This window comes from Protopterus annectens, chromosome 1.part1, assembly GCF_019279795.1.
Source record: "Protopterus annectens isolate FY-2018-M chromosome 1.part1, PAN1.0, whole genome shotgun sequence".
In the NCBI taxonomy this organism is placed as follows: Eukaryota; Metazoa; Chordata; order Ceratodontiformes; family Protopteridae; genus Protopterus; species Protopterus annectens.
Window position 1 is genome coordinate 1744929476 of NC_056726.1, and position 26216 is coordinate 1744955691.

Sequence of the window (26216 nt, forward strand, 5' to 3'; positions counted from 1 at the left end):
ATTTATTGATGTAGGGATGAAAAATCCCCCTACACATAGTCAAATCAAACCGGTTTCGGCTCCCAGGAGCCTTCTTCAGTGAAATACAAAAGTACAAATGAAAAATCAGAGTATCAGAATACATCCATATAAATACAAATGGGCTGTACATTATAACCAATCACAACACCACATTAATAATTGTTACAATTGATCATTAAGGCCAGGTGAAAACAAAGCTCCAAGTTTTATAATCCATTTTCTTTCCTTGGAGCTGAGTAATTCAAGCCAATGCTGTTTATTTTGGCATCTCCCCTTAATACAATCAATAGTAACAAATTTAAAAGAGGCTGAGGCATGTTTTAAGCAATGTTTATATAATGCATTATTAATACGTTTATTTTTGATGTCACTCAAATGCTCACAAATTCTAAGGCGGAAAGGCCTGGAGGTCTTTCCGACATAGAAAGCAGAACAATTGCAGGTCACCAAATAGATGACCCACTCAGTATTACAATTGCCCCAAAAATTGATGTCAAAAACATCAGACGTGTTTTTGCTACTAAATTCATTGGTGCGTAGAACACGAACACAAAAAGAACAGTGTCCACAAGGCATACATCCAACAATAGGTTTACCTATAAGCGACAACTGAGTAGAAGTAGGAAAATCAGGACCAACTCTTTTATAATGACTAAATTTGGAACCCATAGTCTGTCCCCTTCTGAATGAAAAGGAACATATATCAGGAAGTAAAAGATTAAGTTTGTGATCAGCTTTAAGAACATTCCAATGTCTATGTATGATGTTTTTAAAACTCTGTGTGTTGCGTCCATATGTGGTCACCAAACGCAAGGGTTGTGGCTTCTTGTTGTTTTCCTTATCTTTATATGATAATAGATCATCCCTGTTGATATTAGACACAGATCTTTTGGCTAAATGGACTGTACCTGGACGATACCCCCTCCTAATAAATCTCTGTGTCAAATCCTCCTGGGCATCAAAAAAGGATTGCTGGCTAGAACAGATTCTCCTGGCTCTTAAAAATTGTGATTTGGGTATATTCTGGATGACATGTTGTGGGTGGAAGCTGGTAGCATGTAATAATGAATTAAATTCTGGGAATTTCCTGAACATCCTAGTTGACAAAGTATTATCCTCATTTCTATTGATTTCCACATCAAGAAATACCATCCTAGACCTATGATAAGTCAACTTGAATTCTATCCCCCATATATTATCATTAAGATATCCAAGAAACTCCATAAGATAACATTCATCAGCTTTCCACCAACCAACAGTCATCCAGATAACGACGCCAAATGTCCATCTCACACATATAGATATTATGATTATAATCATAGATGATAATTTCTTCTATATATGCCATGAAAAGATCTGCATATATGGGTGCAAAAGATGCACCCATAGCAGTGCCTTTGGTTTGCCAGTAACAAAGATTTTTAAAATAAAAAACGTTGCTAGACAAAACATGTTCTGTAAGGCATATAAGAAATGTGTTAAATCCAGGTTGATATAAACCTGATCTAGCCAGCCAGTAATCCAACGCTTGTAAGCCTGCCCAGTGTGGAATATTAGTATAGAGGGAAGTAATGTCCAAGGTGCATAAAAGCCAATGTGGTTCAAGTTGAGAGTTGTTAATAATGTCCAGAAATTGGGTGGTGTCTTGGATTCTGGCTCTAATGAAACCCAATAAAGGTTTTAAATATTGGGTTAGATATTCAGACAATGGTTCAGTAAGTGACCCATGTAAAGAGACAATGGGTCGACCTGGTGGATTTGTGGCATGTTTATGGATCTTCGGTAACATGTATATATATTGTTTACTAGGTGAATCAACCATTAGTTGCTCTTTAGTATGTTGGGTAATGATACCCTCCTCAACTGCCTCAGTTAAAAACTGACCAATTTTATGCTGAAAATGCGGTGAAGGATCCAAAAACATCTGCCTATAATATTGCATATCACCCAATTGTCTCATAACTTCACTATCATAAGCAACCTTGTCTAGTACAACCACCGCTCCACCTTTATCAGCCTGAACAATAACAAGGTCTTTATTGTTAATAAGCTCATTTAAACTTGATATTTCATCAACAGACAAATTGTTATGAAAAATAGGAAAATCCTTTAGATGACAATGTATGTCCTGCAGGACATTTTTTTGAAATACCCCCGCTAGATGTGACATAGGTGGATTAAATGTCAATTTTTTAAACCTAAAGTCATGACATGTATCACAAGAAATATCACGATTAGTATTATCAAAAAACAAATTCAAGTTCAACATTCGACAAAAATTTATCACATCCTGAGCCAAGGATTGTTCAGAAACAAAAAACCCAGGGACAAAATTGAGCCCTTTATTCAATATGTTAAGTTGTGCATCAGTCAATTCAACCGATGAAATATTATGAACATTGGAATGAGAACTTAATGTTGTGTCATGATCTTCAAAAGTGTCTCCAAACTTTGTTTGGATGTTTCGTTTCTTATGTTTCCGCCCTCCTCGTCTGTATTTGAATTGGGAGGGTGTGAAGAGTTGTCCCTCTTTGCTATGGGTGACCCATCTCTGGAATGTGTATCAAATTCCCCTTCAGTATTAGAGGAAGTATCCTCACCAGAGGTACTAATTGAAAAACCAGTGTTTTTCTTAAGAATAGATTTGGGCCTTTTTCTTTTGGGTGTGGATGTGGGGGTATTTCAAAAAAATGTCCTGCAGGACATACATTGTCATCTAAAGGATTTTCCTATTTTTCATAACAATTTGTCTGTTGATGAAATATCAAGTTTAAATGAGCTTATTAACAATAAAGACCTTGTTCTTGTTCAGGCTGATAAAGGTGGAGCGGTGGTTGTACTAGACAAGGTTGCTTATGATAGTGAAGTTATGAGACAATTGGGTGATATGCAATATTATAGGCAGATGTTTTTGGATCCTTCACCGCATTTTCAGCATAAAATTGGTCAGTTTTTAACGGAGGCAGTTGAGGAGGGTATCATTACCCAACATACTAAAGAGCAACTAATGGTTGATTCACCTAGTAAACAATATATATACATGTTACCGAAGATCCATAAACATGCCACAAATCCACCAGGTCGACCCATTGTCTCTGGACATGGGTCACTTACTGAACCATTGTCTGAATATCTAACCCAATATTTAAAACCTTTATTGGGTTTCATTAGAGCCAGAATCCAAGACACCACCCAATTTCTGGACATTATTAACAACTCTCAACTTGAACCACATTGGCTTTTATGCACCTTGGACATTACTTCCCTCTATACTAATATTCCACACTGGGCAGGCTTACAAGCGTTGGATTACTGGCTGGCTAGATCAGGTTTATATCAACCTGGATTTAACACATTTCTTATATGCCTTACAGAACATGTTTTGTCTAGCAACGTTTTTTATTTTCAAAATCTTTGTTACTGGCAAACCAAAGGCACTGCTATGGGTGCATCTTTTGCACCCATATATGCAGATCTTTTCATGGCATATATAGAAGAAATTATCATCTATGATTATAATCATAATATCTATATGTGTGAGATGGACATTTGGCGTCGTTATCTGGATGACTGTTGGTTGGTGTGGAAAGCTGATGAATGTTATCTTATGGAGTTTCTTGGATATCTTAATGATAATATATGGGGGATAGAATTCAAGTTGACTTATCATAGGTCTAGGATGGTATTTCTTGATGTGGAAATCAATAGAAATGAGGATAATACTTTGTCAACTAGGATGTTCAGGAAATTCCCAGAATTTAATTCATTATTACATGCTACCAGCTTCCACCCACAACACGTCATCCAGAATATACCCAAATCACAATTTTTAAGAGCCAGGAGAATCTGTTCTAGCCAGCAATCCTTTTTTGATGCCCAGGAGGATTTGACACAGAGATTTATTAGGAGGGGGTATCGTCCAGGTACAGTCCATTTAGCCAAAAGATCTGTGTCTAATATCAACAGGGATGATCTATTATCATATAAAGATAAGGAAAACAACAAGAAGCCACAACCCTGTTGGTGACCACATATGGGCATAACACACAGAGTTTTAAAAACATCATACATAGACATTGGAATGTTCTTAAAGCTGATCACAAACTTAATCCTTTACTTCCTGATATATGTTCCTTTTCATTCAGAAGGGGACAGACTATGGGTTCCAAATTTAGTCATTATAAAAGAGTTGGTCCTGATTTTCCTACTTCTACTCAGTTGTCGCTTATAGGTAAACCTATTGTTGGATGTATGCCTTGTGGACACTGTTCTTTTTGTGTTCGTGTTCTACGCACCAATGAATTTAGTAGCAAAAACACGTCTGATGTTTTTGACATCAATTTTTGGGGCAATTGTAATACTGAGTGGGTCATCTATTTGGTGACCTGCAATTGTTCTGCTTTCTATGTCGGAAAGACCTCCAGGCCTTTCCGCCTTAGAATTTGTGAGCATTTGAGTGACATCAAAATAAGTATTAATAATGCATTATATAAACATTGCTTAAAACATGCCTCAGCCTCTTTTAAATTTGTTACTATTGATTGTATTAAGGGGAGATGCCAAAATAAACAGCATTGGCTTGAATTACTCAGCTCCAAGGAAAGAAAATGGATTATAAAACTTGGAGCTTTGTTTTCACCTGGCCTTAATGATCAATTGTAACAATTATTAATGTGGTGTTGTGATTGGTTATAATGTACAGCCCATTTGTATTTATATGGATGTATTCTGATACTCTGATTTTTCATTTGTACTTTTGTATTTCACTGAAGAAGGCTCCTGGGAGCCGAAACCGGTTTGATTTGACTATGTGTAGGGGGATTTTTCATCCCTACATCAATAAATAATTTTTCGGATGTGAACCTTGCTGATGCTCACCATTGTAATTTTCTCATATGCTGTCTGGCATGTGGGATCAAGATTATGTAGGATGCCATGTAACCCAGGGCCTGCAGGACTTTCCTTGCAGTAAGCTGAGCTTGTCTTGTCAATGCCGTGAAGTAGACTGGAAGTTGTTTTTGTTTTTCTTCTGTGAGAAAAGCCATCTGAGTTATTGTGTCCAGGTCTGCACCCAAAAATGTTATCCTTTGGGATGGCACTAGTCTTGACTTCTGTATGTTGACTGCGTATCCCAAGGCTTGCAGCAGTTGTATGACCTAGGCCAAATCCTTTATTATTTTTGTTTTGTTGTCCGCTTGTATTAGGCAGTCGTCCAGGTATGGGTAGATTTGAATTCCCTGAAGCCTGCAATGTGCAATTACTGATGCCAGGCATTTCGTGAATACTCTGGGCGCAGTAGATAAGCCAAAGGGCAATGCTGATAATTGATAATGCTCTGATCCTGCAAGAAATCTGAGGTGTCTTCTGCAATCTGGTCGTATAGGGACGTGCAGGTATGCCTCCTTGAGATCTAGAGTCACCAGCCAAGACTCCTTGCCCAACATGGGAAGAAGTTGCTGTAGGGTCAGCATCTTGAATTTTGGTACAATGAGATATGTGTTCAGTGCGGACAAGTCGAGAATAGGCCTCCATTGAGTTTCTTTTCTTGGTACAAGGAATAGTCTGGAGTAAAATCCTTGGCCTTGTTCCATAGATGGTACCTTTTCTATTGCTCTCATCCTTAGTAAGTTGATGATTTGTTTTAGAGCCTCTGACTTCTGGCTTGGTGGAAGGTTTGGCATTCCTCTCTTTTTTGGTAAAGTGTGGAAGTGAAACCTGTAGCCTTTGTCTATTGTTTGCAAAGTCCATTTGTCTCCTGTAATGCAATGCCAGTTTTTTTGAAATTAAAGCTAACTTTCCGCCCAAGAGTGCTTCCAATTGTTCCCTGGTAGGCGGAATCAGAGCCAAGTCATTGTGTCTGTCCTGTGGAAGTGGTTGCAGTCGCAGCTGTGGAGGCACTCCTCTGGTTGTCAGGTTGCCACTGACGGCCCCTGTAGGCACCCCTTGATTGACCTCTGCCTCTTGGGTGTCTATTTCTGCCTCTCTGTGCTCTGGAGGTGTCTGGAAAGGACCAATTCTTTGAAGGCCAATTTCTGCTGAACCTCGGAGGTTGGACCTGCAGAAAATCCTTGACTGTTTGCACAGATTTTGCTTTTTCTTCCACTTTCTTTAGAACCTCCTGTGCAGGGGAGCCAAATAAACTTTGTTTCTCCATAGGGGCATCTAGGAGTTTAGACTTAACATGGTCTGGCAAGGATTGCTCTTTTAGCCAGGCATGCCTTCGAATCACTGCTCCAGTCATAGCTGATCTAAATGAAGCCTCCAGTGCATCATAGCCACATTTTAAAAAATGATTACTGACCTGCTGAGAATTGTGTACCAACTCCTGAAGGGACTTACGGTCTAAAGGTTCAGGAGAGGAAAGCTTTTTATTCAGCTGATCTAACAAAAATTCCTGGTACTGTATCATGTGAAATTGACAGTTTAAAGCCCTGGCAGAAAGAGTAGCAGATGTATAAACCTTTTTACCCCATCTCTCTAATGCTCTTGATTCTCTTTCAGAGGGTAGGGGTTTTTTGGCAGAGGCAGCTGCAACACCCTTAGGGCCCTGAGAAATGGTTTCTGGGTCTGCAGCGTGGGCCTTGTACAAGTGGAAGTGAGAATCCGGGACCCTGTAATATCTATCAGGTTTGGCAGGGGCCGGGGGGAGAGAATCAGGGGCTGAACTGGCATCATTGTATGCATCATCAACAACTGATAGTACAGGTGTGGTATTGGCTAAAGGCCTATGCTGTGTTAAGTGTAAAAAAGTCCTTAGCCTTTTCCTAGAATCAGAAAAATCCTGACCCTGCCATTGGAAATGTTCCCTCAATGAATGTAGAGTTTCCCCAAATGAAAATTCTTCTGGGGGGGAGGCAGAAGGAATGGAGTCTTCTGCATCCGAATCCTCATAAGGTGAGTATGGTCCTTCCTGATGGTCTGATAAATCTGATCCATCCGAGGAATAGTCAGAGGAGAGAGGTTCAGGGGGTTCAGTCCTAGGCCTCTTTTCAGGAGGGGGTTGTGAGGCCCTGACTGGGTGAGGTTGGGATCCCCTGATCAAAGAAATAAGGTCCTCAGCAAGGCTGAGAATCTGAGAACTTGAGGAAGGTCTGTGAGGGGGAGCTTTTGTAGGTAAGGCCTTGGAAAGTTTAGCTGCTTTAACCCTGGAGAAGGCCTTAATAGACATAGAAGCAGGGGGTCTAGCTGCCCCATGTGCAGGAGTAGAAATGTCCAACGGAATGGTGTCTGACAATTCTGGAGTGCCTGCTTCTTCGGTAGGAATTTCTGTAGCCGACTCAGCCGGGGCCTCTGTGGCCTCGGTTGTCGGAGGCATGCTTGCGGCCGAAGGAAGAACCGAGGACTCTGTTTCAGCCGAAACAGAGACACTCGTGGTAGGTCTAACCGTGGTTTCAGCCGAAACCGCGGGCCGCGAGTGTCGGTCCTTTTCCTTGCGTTTTTTAGCTAAATGTGTAGTCGGAGTCTCCGACGGCATTTTATATGCAAAAGCGGGACCAAAAAACTCTTCTGCAAACTCCAACCGACGTCTAAGTGTCTGTCGGTTGAAGGAAGCACAGGCTAAACAAGCTGATACGTCGTGGTCTGGGCCTAAGCAAGGAAGGCAGTAAGAGTGGAAATCCTTGAGGTATTTGTTTCCCACAAGTTAAACAATTATTCACTTTGTCTGACATCGGCTGAGGCAAGAAAGAGTCCCCAACGGGGTACTTAGCTTTTTTAGAAGTCTTCGGTAGCTGAAATCTCTGGATCTGACCGACCGGCATTTGCGAACAGCTTTTGCTTCGGGCACCGCGCAGCAAGAAAGACTGAGGAAAATGGCGTCGGCTGATGCCTTTATACCCCAGGAGCTATGACGTCGGGTGAAGTGCGACATCAGCCGAGGCCAGACCCAGACTTTGGAATCGGGCCGACCGAGGGCTGCCTGAGGCAGGACAACCCATATGTTATGACTGCAGATGCATCCTTGAAGGACATCTACACAAGCATGCTAGGCCCCAAACGCAAGCAACACACACTCACACGCTAACAACCAGTGAGGGGAGGGTTAACTCTAAAAATTTAAGAATTAACAAAAAAAAGGGAACCCTAACACACACACAGTTTAAACAATGAAAAATTACACTAATTTGACCAGAACAAAGTCACTTATCTGAAAAATGCCAGGAGCTCAATATCCAGCTGTCACACTCAAGAGCGGCAAACTAGATCTGAGGTCATTTGGGGTTGGCAGGGGATTATGGGTGAGGGGAGGAGCTAGGAGCTCGGATCCATAGCTGTATAATAAGTTGCCGGCTCGGATCCGATATCGGATCCAAGACCCAAAGGTTGCTGACAAATGAAGTCCCTACTCCAGATTCATTGTTTCCAGGCTGTGACAATGTTGACTCCATACTTTTTAAGTACCACTGAAGTTTCCTCATATGCAGTCTTGCATATGGAATTAGAAGAATGCAGGAGGCCATGAACCCCAAGGCTTGCAGTATTTGTCTTGCAGAAAGCAGGGTTTTTGTGACCACTTGTTTGAAGTAAGTTACCAAATGCATTTGCTTTTCTGACATAAGGAAAGCCATCTGGGCAGCTGTATTCAAACTTGCACCCGGGAATGTAGTCTGTTGAGAGGGTACCAGTTGTGATTGATTTTCGTTTATGGTGTACCCTAGACAAGTTAGAACCCTTTTTACAAACGCCAGATGATTTAAAAAGTATGGCCTGGTTTTCTGCCTAAATTAGACAATCATCCAGGTATGGAGATATTTGAATATTTCTTTGCCTGCAAAATGCAATTACTTGAGCCAGGCACTTTGTGAATACCCTGGGCGCAGTAGACAAGCCACAGTGCAGTGCAGAGAACTGATCATGCAAGTAGCCTGCTTTGAAGCGTAGGTAATCTTTTTGCAAGATTCCCTGATTGGGATATGCAAGTAAGTTTCTTTTAAATCTAGAGTTGCCAACCAGGCATCTTTGCCTAGCACAGGAAGTAACTGAAGAGTCAGCATCTTGAATTTTGGAATGTCCAGAAAGGTGTTTAGAGTAGACCGGTCCAGAATTGGATGCCATGATCGGTCTTTTCTGGGTACCAGGAAAAGCCTGGAAAGTACAGTTTTGTACCTACCATAAATGTAGATGTCTGATAGGTATGCATCTGCAGTCCTTACATATGGGTTGTCCTGCCTCAGGCAGCCCTTCGGTCGGCCGGATTCCAAAGTCTGGGTCCGGCGTCGGCTGATGTCGCCCCCTCCCGGACGTCAGAGAGCTTGGGGTATAAAAGTGTCAGCCGACGCCATGTTCCTCAGTTTTTCTTGCCCCAGATGCCAGGTGCCCTCTAAGGAAGGCTAAATTTGGTAGAAATACAAAATACTGCAAACCTGCACAGTAATATAAAACAAATACACCATAATAGATAACCCCAGCTAGCTATAAGAGGGATAAGTACCCAAGAAGTACCACAGAGGAGAAGGAGGGAGGGTAAACCTGACTGCAGATGCATACCTATCGGACATCTACATTTATGGTAGGTACAAAACTGTACTATGTCCTTCAAGGATGCATCTGCAGTCCTTACATATGGGTAGAATACCATAGCCAAGCTGGGGGTGGTAGGCTCTAAGAAAATGATGGTGTAGCTAAAATGCCCTGCAGGACTGCCGTAGCAAAGCCTGCTCTGGATCTGGAATATAAGGGTAAATTGTAATGCGTGGAAAATGTATGCACGGAGCTCCATGTAGCAGCTTCTAAAATGTCCTTGGTAGCCACCCCTCTTAAGAAGGCTGTGGAGGTGGCAGTAGCTCTGGTGGAATGAGGTCTGATGTTAGCTGGCACAGCTTTTCCATGATAAGAGTAGCAGAATCGAATGCAATTTCCTATCCATTTTGAAATTGTCTGTTTGGAAATTGCTTTTCCTTGAATGCCTGCAGCATATGCTACCAACAGCTGGTCAGTTTTTCTGAAAGTCTTAGTTCTGTCCAAGTAGTAGCGTAACTGTCTGTGAATGTCCAGGGTATGCAGAAGTTTCTCTCCCTTGTTTTGTGGGTTTTGAAAGAAGGTAGGTAGGTGAATAGCTTGGTTCAATGAGACCCTGGATACCACCTTTGGCATGAATGAAGGATTGGTTCTCAAGGAGACTCTGTCCTGATGAAAAATAAGAAATGGTTGTACTGCCATGAGTGCCTGCAATTCAGATACTCTTCTTGCTGAGGTTATGGCCAGAAGGAAGGCAGTCTTCCAAGACAGGAACTGTAACTCTGAAGATGCTGCTGGTTCAAAGGGAGGTAAAGTCAACTTTTCCAACATGAAGTTAAGGTCCCATGTAGGCACTGGTGGTTTTCTTGGAGGATTGATGTTTTTAATTCCTCTTAGAAACTGCCTTAGGAAAGGATGAGAGAAGACAGGTGGATCAGTATTGTATTCTGCTGAAATTGCTGAAGCATGAATTTTTATGGAAGAGTAAGAAAGGCCATTATGGAGCATGTCTGCCAAGTATTCCAGGATATGTGCCATGCTCATCACTGTGGCATCTAGGCCCTTTGCGGTGCTCCAAGTGTGGAATCTTTTCCATTTGGATGAATATGTCTTTCTCGTGGAAGGTCTGCGAGCTTCCATGATGATATCCTTCACTCTCTTGGATAGCTTTTCCTGGTGAGGAGTCAAGGTATTCTCCAGGCTGTCAGCTGCAGGGATTTCAGGCTGGAGTGCAGAGTTTTGTAATTGTGCTGTGTCAGAAGGAGTGTCCATAGTGGTAGAGGACACTTTTTCGTGTGTGACAGGCTCCGTAACAGTGGGTACCAGTGCTGCCTTGGCCAGTCCGGGGCTATTATAATCACTTTTGGCTGCTCTGTCTTGATTTTCAGTAAGACCTTGGTCATTAGTGGGAGAGGTGGAAATGCATACACTGTTAGAGTATTCCAACTGAAAGAGAGGGCGTCCACTTTCCATGCTTGTGGGTGGTATGTCCTTGTGCAGAATTTCTTCAGCTGATGATTGTGGTGGGAGGCAAAAAGATCTATGTCCGGCCACCCCCATGATTGTGTTATCTGAAGGAAGATGTCTGGGTGCAGCATCCATTCGTGTGGGTCCATGGTATTTCTGCTTAGGCTGTCCGCCAGTATATTGTCTTTTCCTGGCACAAACTGGGATTGCAGCTCTATATTGAGTTTTAGGGAAAGTTCCCAAAGATTCATTGCTAGTCTGCAAAGAGGGTAGGAATGGGTACCTCCTTGCTTGTTTATGTATAACTGTGGTATTGTCTGTCCTTATTAGCAGGTGGCCTTGATGTAGAAAGAGCTTGAAGGCCTCGATTGCATGAATCACTGCCAGCATTTCCTTTTGGTTTATGTGCATGCGCAATTCTTTCTGAGACCATAGATCTTGGATGCATCTGTCCTCCATATGTGCTCCCCATCCATGGTCTGAAGCGTCCGAGGTAATGGTTTTGCTGGTTACTGGTTTGCTGAAAGGCAGGCCCCTGTTTGACTGGCTTGCTTGGGCCCACCACAGGAATTCCTATTGAAGGCATGGAATGAGTGGTATCAAAGCTTCTAGGCTGTGATTGTGCTGAGACCATTAACTCCTTAGGTACCATTGCAGTTTTCTCATATGCAGCCTTGCTTGTGGAATCAGAAGAATGCACGATGCCATGTAACCCAGGGCCAGCAGGATTTTCCTTGCAGTCATCTGAGTTTGTTTTGTTAGATTTTTGAAGTAATCCCGTAGTTGTCTGTTTTTCTTCTGTGAGAAAAGCCATTTGGGTGGTTGTATCTAGTTCCGCACCCAGAAAAGTTATTCTTTGGGATGGCACAAGTCTTGACTTGTGAATGTTGACTGTGTATCCCAAGGCCTGCAGTAGGCGGATGGCATAATTCAAATGTTTTTCCAAAGTTTGTTGGCTGTCCGCTTGTATAAGGCAGTTGTCCAGATACGGGTATATTTGAATCCCCTGAAGTCTGCAGTGTGCAATTACTGATGCCAGGCATTTCGTGAATACTCTGGGCGCAGTAGATAAGCCAAAGGGCAATGCTGAGAATTGATAATGCTCTGAACCTGCAAGAAATCTGAGGTGTCTTCTGCAACTTTGTCTGATAGGGACATGCAGGTATGCCTCCTTGAGGTCTAGAGTTACCAGCCAAGACCCCTTGCCCAGAAGGAGTTGCTGTAGGGTCAGCATTTTGAATTTTGGCACAATGAGATAAGTATTCAGTGTGGACAAATTGAGAATAGGCCTCCATTGTTTTTCTTTTCTTGGGACAAGGAATAGTCTGGAATAAAATCCTTGGCCTTGTTCTGCGAGAGGAACCTTTTCTATAGCTTTCATTTGCAATAGGTTGGCAATTTGTTTTAAAGCCTCTGCCCTCTGATTTGGTGTCAGGTTTGGCATTCCCTTTCTTTCTGGTAATGTATGGAAATGGAACCTGTATCCTTTGTCTATTATTTGCGGTGTCCATTTGTCCCTTGTAATACTGTGCCAATTTTTTGAGAATAAAGACAACTTTCCGCCCAAAGGTGCTTCTAATTGAGCCCTGGTCGGCGGGGTTAAGGTGAAGTCATTGAGTCTGTCCTTGTGCAGCAGTTGTTGGACCTGCACTACCTCTCTGGTTAGGAGGCTGCCACTGTCGTCCTCTGTAGGAGCCTCTAGCTTGCCCTCTACCTCTGGTACGCCTGTTCTTGCCTCTTTGAAATCTCTCTTCTGGAAAGGAACAATTCTTAGAAGGCCAATTTCTGCTGAATCTTGGTGGTTGTACCTGGAGGAAATCTTTGACTTGTTTGTACAGATTTTGCCTTTTCCTCAAATTTCTTTAAGACCTCTTGAGCAGTGGAGCCAAATAACTTTTGCTTTTCCAGTGGAGCATCCAAAAGCTTAGCCTTAACATGATCTGGCACAGATTGTTCCTTCAGCCAGGCATGTCTACATATGACTGCACCTGTCATTGCTGACCTACATGAAGCTTCCAATGCTTCATAACCACACTGCAAGAAATGGTTGCTAACCTGTTGTGAATTATGTACCAGATCCTGAAGTGACTTACAATCTAGGGGTTCAGGCGAAGACAAGTTTTTTCTGCAATTCATCTAACAAATACTCTTGGTACTGTATCATATGAAATTGACAATTTAAAGCCCTCATAGACAGAGTGGAAGAAGTGTACACTTTTTTACCCCATCTCTCTAAAGCCCTGGACTCCCTTTCAGAGGGGAGTGGATTTTTAGTAGTGGCAGCTGCAACCCCTTTAGGACCCTGGGAAATAGTTTCTGGGTCAGCAGAGTGGGCCTAGTAAAGGAAATGATGCGAGTCTGGGACCCTGTAGTACCTATCGGGTTTAACAGGAGCCGGAGGAAGGGTGTCAGGGTAGTGCTAGACTCAGAATACACATCATCAATGACACTTAAAACAGGAGGAATAGCCAAAGGTCTATGCGGAGGTAAATGAAGAAAAGTCCTTAATCTCTTCCTGGAATCGGAGAATTCCTGGCCTTGCCATTGGAAATGCTCTCTCATGGAGTGAAGGGTCTCCCCAAAGGACAGCTCTTCAGGAGGGGAGGCAGAGGGAATAGATTCCTCTGCATCAGAATCCTCGTAGGACGTGAAAGCCTCCTCCTGGTAGTCTGATAGAGCAGAGCTATCAGAGGACTGAGGTTCAGCAGACTCAACCCTGGGCCTTTTGTCTAGAGGGGATTGAGAGCCCCTGTCCGGATGAGACTGAGAGCCCCTAATTAAGGAAATAAGGTCCTCAGCCAAACTTAGTATCTGAGAACCTGTAGTGGATCCCTGAGAAATAGACTTGGGAGGCAGAGTTTTTGTTGCTTAGCAGCTTTAGCCCTAGTGAAAGCTATTATGGACATGGATGCAGGGGGCCTGGCTGCCCCACGTGCTGGAGTAGTTTTGTCTAGGGGAATGGTGTCGGTAGGTTCCTGAACACCGGTTTCCGAGGGCAATTCTATAACCGACTCAGAAAAGGCCTCCGGGACCAAGGCTGTCTGAGTGGTTTCTACGGACGGAAGTACCAAGGACTTGGGTTTCAGCCGAGACCGAGACACTCGCGGCAGGCCTAGGGGCGGTTTCAGCCGAAACCACGGTCCACGTGTGTCGGTCCTTGTCCTTCCGTTTCTTGGTTAAATGAGAAGTCGGAGTCTCCGACAGCATTTTATAAGAGAAACTAGCCCCAAAAAATTCCTCTGCAAACTCCGACCGACGCCTAACAGTGCGTCGATTAAAGGAGGCACAGGCAGTACAGGCCGAGACGTCGTGGTCTGGGCCTAGGCAGGGGAGGCAGTAGGAATGGAAATCTTTATGAGGTATTTGTTTCCCCACAAGTCAAGCAATTATTAACTTTAAGCGTTTGATCTGACATCGGCTGAGGCAAGAAAGAGTCCCCAACGGGGTACTTAGCTTTTTGAAGTCTTCGGTAGCTGAAGTTACAGGAGCTGGCCGACCGGCACTTGCGAACTGCTTCTGCTTCGGGCACCACGCGGCAAGAAAGACTGGGGAACATGGCGTTGGCTGACACTTTTATACCCCAGGCGCTGGCGTCGGGAGGGGCGACATCAGCGGCCGGACCCAGACTTTGGAATCCGGCCGACCGAAGGGCTGCCTGAGGCAGGACAACCCATATGTAAGGACTGCAGATGCATCCTTGAAGGACATCAGAAACCTTGTCCCTTTTCCTCTTCTGGTACCGGTTGAATAGCCCGCATGTTTAAGAGGGAAAGTACTTGTTTCTGAGCCCCTACCCACTGATTTGGAGGCAGGTCTGGCCACCCGTTTGGTGTTGGCAATGTATGGAAATGAAATCTGTATCCCTGGGACGCTATTTAAAACCCATTTGTCCTGGGTTATGAATTCCCAGTACTTTGCATGAAGAGCAATCCCCCCCCCCCCCCCCAAAGGGGCGGCTAAAAGGTAAGTGCTTGGTAATTTTAAAGTAAAGTCACTGAGACTGTTTACCCTAGGGGGTGTCTTGCTATTTCCAGATTTGGAAGTGGAGGCCCTCCACTGCTTAGTTCTGAGAGTCCCTTAGGACTGAAACTTGGTGCTTTTGGTGTCTCTGGGTTTGGCTTGAGTGGATCTGGAAGGAGCTAGAAAGGACCAATTCTTACTAGGCCAGTGCCTACTAAATCTTGGAGGTTGCACTTCTAAGAAATCTTTTACAGTTTGCATAAATTTAGCTTTATCTTCCATCTTTTTTAGAACTTCTTCAGCCTTATTGCCAAACAGACGGTCCGGATTTAAAGGAGCATCCAACAATTTTGCTTTAACATGATGATTGCTCCTTAAGCCAAGCATGCCTTCTAAGCACAGACCCAGTAACAGAAGCCCTGCAAGAGGCCTCTAAAGAATCAAAACCACATTGCAAAAATTTTCCAACTTGTTCAGCAGAATGCAATAAATCCTGTAAATCTATTTTCCACACAGTCAGAAATCATCATTTTCTGTTTAAGCAGTCCCATAATATGCTGTTGATATTTTAGCATATGAAATTGGCAGTTTAAAGCCGATTGCCAAGTTTGCAGAAGTATAAACCTTTTTACTCCATCTATCCAGCGCCCTGGAGTCTGTATCAGAAGGAGTAGGATTTTTAGCAGTAGAAGCCTTAATGTCCTTGGGCCCCTGAAAAATGGTTTCTGGATCCGTAACAGGATTTTTGAAAAGGAACTTGAGGGACTCAGGAACCCTGTAGTATCAGTCAGGTTTACTAGGAACCGGAGGCAGGGAATCAGGGGCCATACTGGATTCCAAAAACACCATCAAAAATGTCTAGTACAGGAGGTATAGCCAAAGGCCTATGCTGAGGAAGAAGGAAATCCCTAAGCCTCTTTTTGGATTCAGAAAATTTCTGACTTTCCCAGTGGAAATGCTCCCTTAACGTATGTAAAGTTTCCCCAAAGGAAAAGTCATCGGGGTTGGGGGGGGGCAGAGGGAATGGAATGCTCTGCATCAGAATCCTCATAAGTAGGTATAGACAAATCCAGGTCATTGGAAGAATTAGAAGAAACAGAGTCCTGATCAGAAAATTCATACTCAAGCTCAGACCTAGGCCTCTTAGAAGGTGGGGGTTGACTACCCCTGATTAGAGTAATAAGATCTTCAGCCATTTTGATAATTTGTTTTTTGGGCATAGAGGCCTGAACATGTGGCCTGGGTGTCGTTTTTTTTAGACATAGAAATTTAGGCCTTAGAATAGAAGGATTGTTAGTCCTGCGGGCAAGGCCCAGGCCCAGATACACCTCAGAGGCATGGCTCTGGATATGAGAGTGATAAGGACATCCATGTCCCAGAGAAGGTAAAGCATGTACCGGCCCACATGGGTCTCAGTAGTAGGGAGTAGGTAGTAGAAGTAGCAGGGTCAAAAGCAGAACTCCACTGTCACTGGAAACCGCGAACTGGGGTTCAGAAGGCGTCTTGTGTTTTTTTTTTTTGGACTGACCTGTCCTTTCTTTTTTTTTTTTTTTTTTTCGAATTCTATGGATGGCTAATTGACATAATTTCTGGATAATTAAACCAAGAACTGAAATACTTAGAGGCAAAAATGTACAGACTATGGATAGTGCGCCGATTAAATAAAGCACAAAACCAACAGCAAGGTACGTCGTGGTCAGGGCCTAGGCAAGGAATGCAGTACAAATGAAAATCTTTATGAGGTATTTGCTTTCCACAAGTAATGCAATTATTAACTTTTACTGACATCGGTAAGGAGCAAGAAAGTTTCCCCAACGGGGTACTTAGCTTTAAGTTGAAGACTTCGGTTCTGAAACACGAAAATGAAAATTTCAGATATCGGCCGACCGGCACTTGCAAACTGCTTCTGCTTCAGGCACCGCACGGCAAGAAAGACTGATGTAATGGCATCGGCTGCATGTTTTATACCCCTGATGACCTGACGTCATGGAAGAAGGGGCAGCAACCGACGCTGGACCCAAGACTTTGTTAATCGGGCTGAGTGAGGGCAATCTGCCAGCAAATTACCCAAATGTAATGACTGCAACAGTGAAACACAAAAAACATCTACAGAGTTCCTTAATTAAGTCCAACTGTAGTCTGGAGAAGTGCACCACGTAATTCAGATATCGCAGTGCAAAAGTCACTGAAGTGTACACCCACTTCTGAAATCTTTCCAAAGCTTCAAACTCCCTGTTGGGGGTGGACAGAGGAGCTCGGTTTGCCCAGCTTTTTAGTGGCCGCTGCAACAACCATGGGATCTACCAGGAAACCCTTGGTCCAGTGTTGCCTATCAGATGGGGCACTAAGAATCTTATCAGCTCTCTTAAGAATGGGTTCCACAGTGTCTGGCTCCTTCCATGCCCTGAAGAAACAAGGCTCATAAAATCCCCCCCGGAGGGGGGGGGGGGTTGGGGGGTATGGACCCAAGATTAGACTGCCAGAACCGAAGGTGTCAAACACGGACTCTTCTGAGGAAGAGCTTTGGGAAGACCAACCACCTCTCTGGCGCACAACTTCAAAGATGTCTCCAAAGGAGACATCAGGTGGAGAACTTAGGAATGCTTCCCCTTCTTCGAAGTCTATGGCTTCTGTCAGTGATTCTCGAGGGGAATCCAAATGCCTCCTGTTGCACAGTTCTCTTTTGAGGTACCTCCTCGGTGGGATGCTCTGCAAAGGTACAGAGACGGGGCACTCCACAGAGGGAGTTACTCTGCAGCTCTTAGGGTCTGGCTGCCCCTGAGGTGGAGGATGAGCTGGCTCAGGTGCAGAAGTCAGAGTAGGAGTGGGATTCAAAGGAAGTACAGATAAGTTAAATCTCAGATGGGAGAAAGCCCCCTCTGCCATTTCAAATGCAGAAGGACCTGGACAAGCCAAAAGCAATCTCTCCTGAACCTAAGTTCTAGGAGCTGACAACTCCAAACCCTCATGGATTCCCCTGCACTGAAGGGGAGTTATAGCAGAGCCGTTATGTGCCAAGGCTCCAATGGAAAGTGACAGCTCCAAATCTTCGGAGTTGAGAACATTACCTCACACCAGAATCTGATGCTTCAGCTCAGAGATCCATCAAGCTCTAAGAAGGTAGGAGCCGATCAGTGTAGAAACATTGTTGAAACCAAGGAAGAAAGGGCCACTGGATCTTATGTGTCAACTCCAGACATCTCCAGATCTAAGTGCTCCAAAATGGAAGGTCGAATCGGAGGAGAAATCAAAAGCACAAAGGTAGGGTGTGCCTCACAGATCCAATGAGAGATGGAGCAGGCAAAACTCCAATCTATATCTGTGTCCTGAGGAATATCATCATAATCCTGTCCACCTCCTCTTCAGAAAGGCACTGGGAAGATCTGATGGAGTAAGATGCAGAGGGAGGTCTTAATGACTTCTATGTTTCTTGAAGAAAGGAAGACATCATAATAGGAGAAGCAACCTCCAGGGAGGGACAAGGTCCTCAGCACCGAGGAGCTGACAAAAGTTTGTCTTGGATCTGAAGGCATCAAATCCAACAGTTTGAGAGTCTTAGCTGGTGGCTCAGAAGTAGCCCTTTTAGGAGGAGATGGGCAGGGGAACTTTTTCTCTGTTCCCTGGACTCCTTGTGCTTTCTAGTAGGGGTTTAACCCCCTGATTCTCAAGATGGACCAGAAACAGAAGCAGACTGAGGAAGACCACCCTTAAGGATAAATCTGTTTCAGCATTCCACAAGATGCACAGGAATTGAAACCTGAACAAGTCACAGGATACGTCAAAGTGACTGGGCCCTAAACAGTAAATGCACTCCCTGTGGGCATCGGACTGAGGGATCTTGTGCCCACAGGAAGTGCATTTTTTGAACCCAACAGGTTTGTCAGCCAAAGTGCAATCAGATTACAAAAACAAAAAGTTTTAAGAGAATTTTTTTTTTTCTTTTTAAATAAGAAAAGAGAAAGGAAAACTACCAACAATGGTAGGGAAAGAAATACCCTAAGGTATACAAGTATCTAAAGACCCAGCAGAGAAACCCGAAAAAAAAAAGATTTCTAGAGGGGTAAAGGAAGGTGATGGGCTATAAAAAATATCTAGCATATAATAGTCTGTTTTAAATCACTCACGACCCACTAGGAGCTCAGAGAAAATATCAGCTTGCCAGATCGGCAAACAAGATCTGAAGTAACTGGGAGGACAGGGGCATTATGGGTTAGGAAGGAGCTCGAGAGCTGGATTTGAAGCTATAAAAAAGAAGCCAGGTTAGATCGGAAGTTCAGATCCAATCCCACAGGTTGAGGAATTAATGAAAATGACATCAGATCACGGTTTCAGTGCAATGACAGCACTCCTCCTCTTTCTGGGTAGACGTATCACATCTTCTGACCTACTGGCAATTGTGGGGGAACATTCATATTTTTTGTGTAGACAATGTTAACAATTGGCACAAAGTACAATCATCTCAAACTAAATGTGAAAAAAATGTACCACAGTTCATTTTGGTAAACACAGTTTCACTTACCATATTGGTGATGCACCCCCTCCAATCAGACACCGCTGTAGTAGTTTTCAGGCACTCTTGTTGATAATTGCTTATCATTTAACCATCATGTCTCCACAGCAGTTCGGAAAGCCTTTTATCTGGCTCTAATATCAAAAAGTCTCCAAAAGATCTAAAGAAGCCTAAATTCCCTTTTACTTGCATCTTGCCAGATCTATTATTGAATATAATGCAACTTTTGGCATGTACTTGTCTAAACACATCATACAACTTGAGACGTCAATGATTTATAACTAAAAACGATCAGTGACCTCAAAAATCTTCAATATCAGGGAACACTGGCACACCTTTCTCTATACTCAGTTTCTTACAGACTCCTTCATGGAGATCAGTGTCTAGTGTTTCGAGCTATGAAAGATCCAACCTTATTTGACCTCCTATTCTTTTATAGTACTAATGGTAGCTCAAACACGATGTTAAAGGAACAAAACGTTCATCAGGAGATGAGACATGTTGGTGTGACATATTCATATCCTTGCATCTCTCAGTTCTAGGCTAGTAGGAGCTTTTGAATTTTTCTTTTTAAGCTTGAAATGGTCTGCTTACTGATTGTCCTGTACTCATCTATAAACATAAGCTAAATGTAGTGGATAGGTGAAGTCCATGTTGTTTTGGTATCGTTGGACCACATCTCCCTGGGAAAGGCCTAGGACAAACCCACAGCAGAGACTAGCTATGTTACTGGTGAGATCAATGTCCCAAGGAGCAGTGCTAAAAGCCCCTACTCGGAAGGAATAGGAAAGAGTGGGGACTCTTTCAAAACTGGTGCATCTTCAAGGTCATTATCAAGACATGATCGATGGACAGGAAACAATTATAAAAAGGGTAACATCAAGTGAAAGCTGACAGCCTACAAACTAAAATTAGAAGTTTACAGAACAGATATAATCAATAGAGAACAGGTTATGAATTAGTAGGCAGATTTGACAGCTAAAGTAGGAGTGTAAAAGCACTTAATTTTGTAGGGTTTCACAAAATAAGAGAGATGGAACTAGTACCACTGGGTAAAAGGAAAAAAAGTCACCCACATTGCTTGCTAACAGATTAATTGAAAGGAGGAGAGAAGCGGCGATATTTTAAATGAAAGACAACACAGGGGCAGTTCATTTGGATGCTTATGGGATATATGCCTGTGCCACAAATTACTTTCGACAGTTACTTCAAGTTAGGATAAGCTCCAAGGATGGGATTACAGCTCTACATAATCCACTTATCTTAGATGAGTCACATGTCAAGGTATTAAATCACCCCATCATGGTGGAAAAGATCAAAGCCCTTGCCTAACTGGAAGATGGCAGGGCCTGATGGCCTCCCAGTACAGTTATACAACTGTCACACAGAGGAACTAGACAGACCCTTGTTAGACATGTGTTGTGCTACAAAAGAGAAGGGACACCTCCTCATTCATTTCCAGGTTAGCTGCTATCATTTTACTGTTGAAAGATGTATGGTTAAGATTCTGGCTAACAGGACTTTGGGCCCACTTCTCTGCTGCAGCTGGAAACTAAGATACCAGCAGACATACTGGCTACAGGGTTGTAAACATACTCCCTGACCCAACATGGCTTTATGAAAGGGTGGCAAGGGGACCCAGACCTGCTACACTTGTGGCTAAATCTGGTACAACTAAGCTGTATGAAGCTGCAGCTACTCCTCACTGTGGTGTTGTTACTCAATCTCCTTAAGGCTTTCAAATCTAGACTTGATTTTTTTTTTCTGTGGGAGGTGCACAAGGTTTATGGGCTAAAAGGTAAACGTCTACAGTACTGTCAGCTCCTCTACAAAGATCATATGGCCTGAAATGCTACACAAGGAATTCTGTCACACCTCAACTGCAACAGGAAGACAGACAAGGATGTTCTTGTCTGTTGCCAATGTTGCTTATTTTTAATACTAAAACTCCTGCATGCACATTAAGGAAAACATTCTCAGTGGGGTACTCTGATAAACCCATTGAAATGGACTGTGCTGTCATGGCTTGCAGACAATGGAATACTGTGGTTGGTACATCCATTCATAAATATCACATCAATTATGCAGGTAAATGAACAAAACTGGGATACGTCTGGGATGAGAATTAATATGGATAAGAAAGTTTTAATGCTGTTAAATGACTGACTCTGGAGGGAAGAAACTTGCAAGCAAGAGGGTGGCATCAGTCCCTACAACCCAGTCTGTAAATGTAAGGGAAGTTAGCTGCACCATGATCTTAGTCAACTAAGAGACATGAATTCTGCTAAATTAAAGGACGCTGTGAGAATAGCCTTAAGATGGTGGTTGCCCATCTCTCTCTTTCTTAGCCAAAATGACAAATTAAAATTTTCTGTCTGCCAAAATTTCTTTAATTTGTCACTTACCACAAATAGCCTTTACACTCCTCCCAGGGAAATTACAAAAGCTGGAAGCCTTCTTTTATGGGATGGTAAGCATTCCTGTCTATATAACAAAATAAAAACTTGCGTGAGGCAAAAAGGAGGGTCTAGGTTTGCTGGAATTCATAGCCTATGTGAAGATGGTATTAATAACTCCATTTTGGCAAACAGGGCGACTCCCAAACCTATCTGGTTACTACCAGAACTGGGGGGTGATAACCAACTCAGGAAAGGTAATGCAGATTTGAAATAAAAACAAGGTATGGGACCCCGGTGAACTAATCAGCAGTGTGTGCAAGGGCAAAGAATTTAAACCTGGAAGGGATATGGATATGGGAAAGAATTTGAAACTCATCATCCTGTACACTAGATTTAAGCACGATTCATTGAAATCCAAAGAAAATAAGAGGTTTCATTTATTGGAAGAATTTACCGACTGCCAAGCAGGGGAACAACTTCTTGTACTAAGTTTACAGGAGTAGAGAGGGATACATGTCTAGCTCCATTCACTGCAATACTTCCAACTTAAGCACTTAGGTTCATAGGAGGTTACTAGGCTATTGGCCCTAGGGCCTTTATAAACCTAGCCGTGTTATACCATTGTTCCCTTATTGACAGTGAAATGTCATGCTCCGAATGAAACGACTTATTCATTCTGGAACCAGTTTCAGAATCTGAATCAGAAACTTAAGGAAAACAAACAGTTGTCTTCACGACAAAATGAAGAATCCTGTTCTCTCTTGGCAGAGAAAGCAGAACAAGAAAGGTCAATAACCTGAAATAAAACCTATGCTAAGCCCAATAAACCACTCCTGTCCAATGCAATTAATATAGGAACAGAAATATATCTAATGTTTTGCTTCTTTTTGACAGGAGCTTCTGAAACAGCAGAAACTTTTGGCAGGCAGTCCTGTCTGGCTAGGCAGAGAGGTATTCCCTGCTCTCTCTCCCAAGACCAAGAGTGATTGCCCCTTGCCTGCCAAGGGCACTCCAATAGCTGTGGAGGATGTGTCTAACCCCTGGGTCCATGGTGGCTGTAGGGACTAAACCAAAGGGATCCAAGGAAAACTATGAATGGCCTGAGTGACCAGAAATGGCCAACACAACAGAAGCAGTTTAATAGCCTGGTGTGGTGGCTATAGCTATTTAGGTTCATAGGTTCATACTAGGCTATCTGCCCTAGGGCATTTATAAGCCTAGCCATAGTGTGTGTGGCTTTCACCACCCCTTAGGATGAGAATACTATACCCATTAGTTTGCTGTGCCTCTGTCCAGCAGTGACACAGAGATGATTCCCGGGGTAAACCTACGATCTCCCATCCACTCGTCAAGATTTCTCTTGAACAGAGTCAGTGAGGGGCTCTGCCTCACATGGACTGGGATTCTGTTCCATAGTGTAGGGAGTCTCTGGGTGATGAATCTGTCCCTCCAGCGCATCCTATTTATATCCGTGTTGAGGTTTAAGTCTCTTGCTCTCGTGGATTTGGTGGAGCATGTCCATTAATTCCGGGTTGGACATGGCCTTGTATGTCAGGCACAGATCACCTCTGAGCAGATGGTATGCGACTGAATAGAGCTGGAGTTTCTTCAGTCGGGCATCGTATGACATATGTTTGAGCCCCTTTATCCTTTTGGTGAGGAACTTTTGGGGTCTTTCCAACTGCTGCAGGTGTCGGGTAAGGTACATTCCGAATGGGGCGTTGTACTCAATCATTGGTCTGATAAGTTAAGAGTACAGGGGTACAATGACCTCTCCTGATCTGGATGTGAATCCCTTCATGATCAGGTGGGCAATGTAGAAGGTCTTCCTAACCACTTTGGCAATGTGAGTGTCAAAAGAGAGGTTACTGTCAACTTGGGTCCCCAGGTCCCCAATAACTTCTTCCGTGTTTAATGGATTACCACCTATGTGGTAATTAGGGGTTACCTTGTTTTTCCCAAAGGGTATGACTATACATTTTTTGGCATTTAGCTTAAGGCCATGGCTCTGGCACCAGTTATCCATTTCTATGAGACCCCTCTGGAGGATGTCTGTGTCTGATGGAGTGTCAATTATGGTGCCCAGTTTGCAGTCATCTGCAAATTGTCAGCCACAATCCCCCTATGTTTGCCTGCACTTCAGAAAAATAAATGCCGAACAAGAGGGGGCCCAGGACTGAGCCCTGTGGGACACCGCTCGTGACCGGCTTAGAGTCTGACATGGCACCAGCAACTCTAACCCTGTGTGTTCTGTCCTTGAGCCAGTTTGCAACCCATCTTGTGACATATGGGTTTACATCTAAGCTGGTGAGCTTTTCTATGATGCCCGAGTGGGGTATTGTGTCGAACGCTTTTGCTAGGTCAAGGTAGGCTGTGTGAACTGCCTTACCCTCATCAATGGCCTTAGTGACCGTTTCGAAAAAGTCGACCAAGTTCAAAAGGCAGGATCTGCCCTTGACAAAGCCAAATTGGGTAGGATCCAGTGTCTGTAGGTCCCCAATGTCTATTTATGAGTTCCATTATGATCCTCTCCATAGCTTTGCAGACAAGGCTCATCAAGCTTATGGGGCAGTAATTTCCAGGGTCCGTAGAAGCACCGCCTTTGTGGAGTGGGACCACAGTTGCCGTACGCCATTCTTTGGGTACGTATCCTCTAGTAAGGCTAAGATTAAACAGCAGCCTTATGTGTGGGTTTAGTTCCTCATTGAGTTAGTGTAGCACACAGCCGGGGACACCGTCCGGTCCCATTGATGCTGTGTTTTTTGCTTTAGAGAGAGCAGCTCTCACCTGGGCATCTGAGATGTTTGGGAGGCTAGACTCTGGTGGGATAGATATTTCTCCTTTTGGGGGGGAGGGAGGGGAGAAATTTGCACTGAACCTGTCTGCCAGTATGATGGCAATGTCTGTGGGTTCAGTGATTTTTGTATCATTCTGGACTAATTCTGAGCATATCTCGGAGCTTCCACCCAGGTTTCTAACATAGCTAAAGAAGGCCTTATGATTGTCTTTTGTGTCATTAGCAATTTTTCTCTCAAAGTTGGCCTTGGATGATTTTATGAGTGATCGTAGTTTTTTGCTAGTATTGAGCAGAGATGCCTTCCCTTTTAGGGATTTTGCTCTGTCATGTAGTAGCTTTCTCCTCTTGTTGTAGAGTTTGTTTATGGCTGGGGTCCACCAGACTGGGCGCCTGCCTTTGGTGGAAAGGGTCTTGATTTTATTAGGGATTGCTTGATCCATACATTCCTGGAGGTGCTCGTAGAAGGCATTTGTAAGGGTTTCAGCAGCGTGGGTTGTGGTTTCCACTGGCTCGGGGGCCTTGAAGGATACCACTCCAGTCTTAAGAAGTGTGAAGTTTGCTTTTGAGAAGTTCTTCACTGTGGTTTTTTTTGCTGGGGTTGGGGGCGGGATGTGGATCTCCAGTGAGATTAATTTATGGTCTGATCTCACCAATGAGGGATATACTTCCAGTGTGGAGCATTTTGTCCCCATGTTTGTGATGATCAGGTCTAGTATATTTTCTCCTCTTGTGGGAATGGTGATTAGTTGTTCCATAGCATTTGAGTTTATGAACTCCAGGAACCTTTGGGCTAGGGTGTTGGGGCTTGAGTAATGTTCCCAGTCTATGTTTGGGTAGCTGAAGTCACCCAATATGATGGTGTTTGGAGAGACATTCATACTCTCCAGTGTCTTCAGGAAGGCTGTGTGGGTTTCCTGAGTTTGAGAGGGTGGTCTGTAGCATGCTACAAACTGTAGGGCAGTTTTACCTATGGTTAATTGCACCTGGATGGTCTCCGATGCTTCGTGCGTTGCCACTAACCTGGAGGTGTGGGTATCCTTTATGAATATGGATACTCCCCCTCCTTTTGTGGTTCGGTCTGGATTTTGGGGCCGGAACACATGATATGAGGTATAACCTGATAGTGCTGGGGTGCTCTCAGGAGCCTTGAACCAGGTTTCAGTCACAGCACAGACATCGATGTTCTCCATACTGATGAGGACTTCGAAGGCATGCATCTTGAGGTTTAGACTTCTGGCATTGAGCAGTATTACCCTTAGTTTTTCTCCATTTTTGTTTTCTAGGGCGGTCGGTTTATCATTTGAGCCTTGCCTAAAAAAGGCACTATGGGGGTGGCAAGAGCCTTTGCCAATATCCGGAAGCCCAGGGGTGACAGGTGCAAGCCATCCCTTGCGAAGCAGCGTGACTTGTCAAGCATGTCATCCCAGGCAGACAGACATTGGATCCCCTTAGAATGACACCAGTAATTAAGCCAATCATTAAAGCTGATCATTTTGTCTCTGTATTGTGGCATCATTCTTGATGAGGGTAGGATACTGGTCAGGGTCATACCGGCCTGGGCTACATAATCTGAGAGCTCCTCTATGTCTCTTTTCATGTAGTCCAG

At 43.7% G+C, this 26216-nt stretch overlaps 1 protein-coding gene across 1 annotated transcript in view; it reads right to left on the minus strand.

Annotated features, from left to right (window-relative positions):
• WDTC1 (WD and tetratricopeptide repeats 1) overlaps positions 1-26216 on the minus strand; it is a 2674659-nt gene that overhangs the window by 1144458 nt on the left and 1503985 nt on the right. Inside the window, 2 exon segments of the mRNA XM_044084279.1 lie at positions 16687-16709; positions 20421-20462. Coding sequence (XP_043940214.1) covers positions 16687-16709; positions 20421-20462 — 65 coding nt within the window.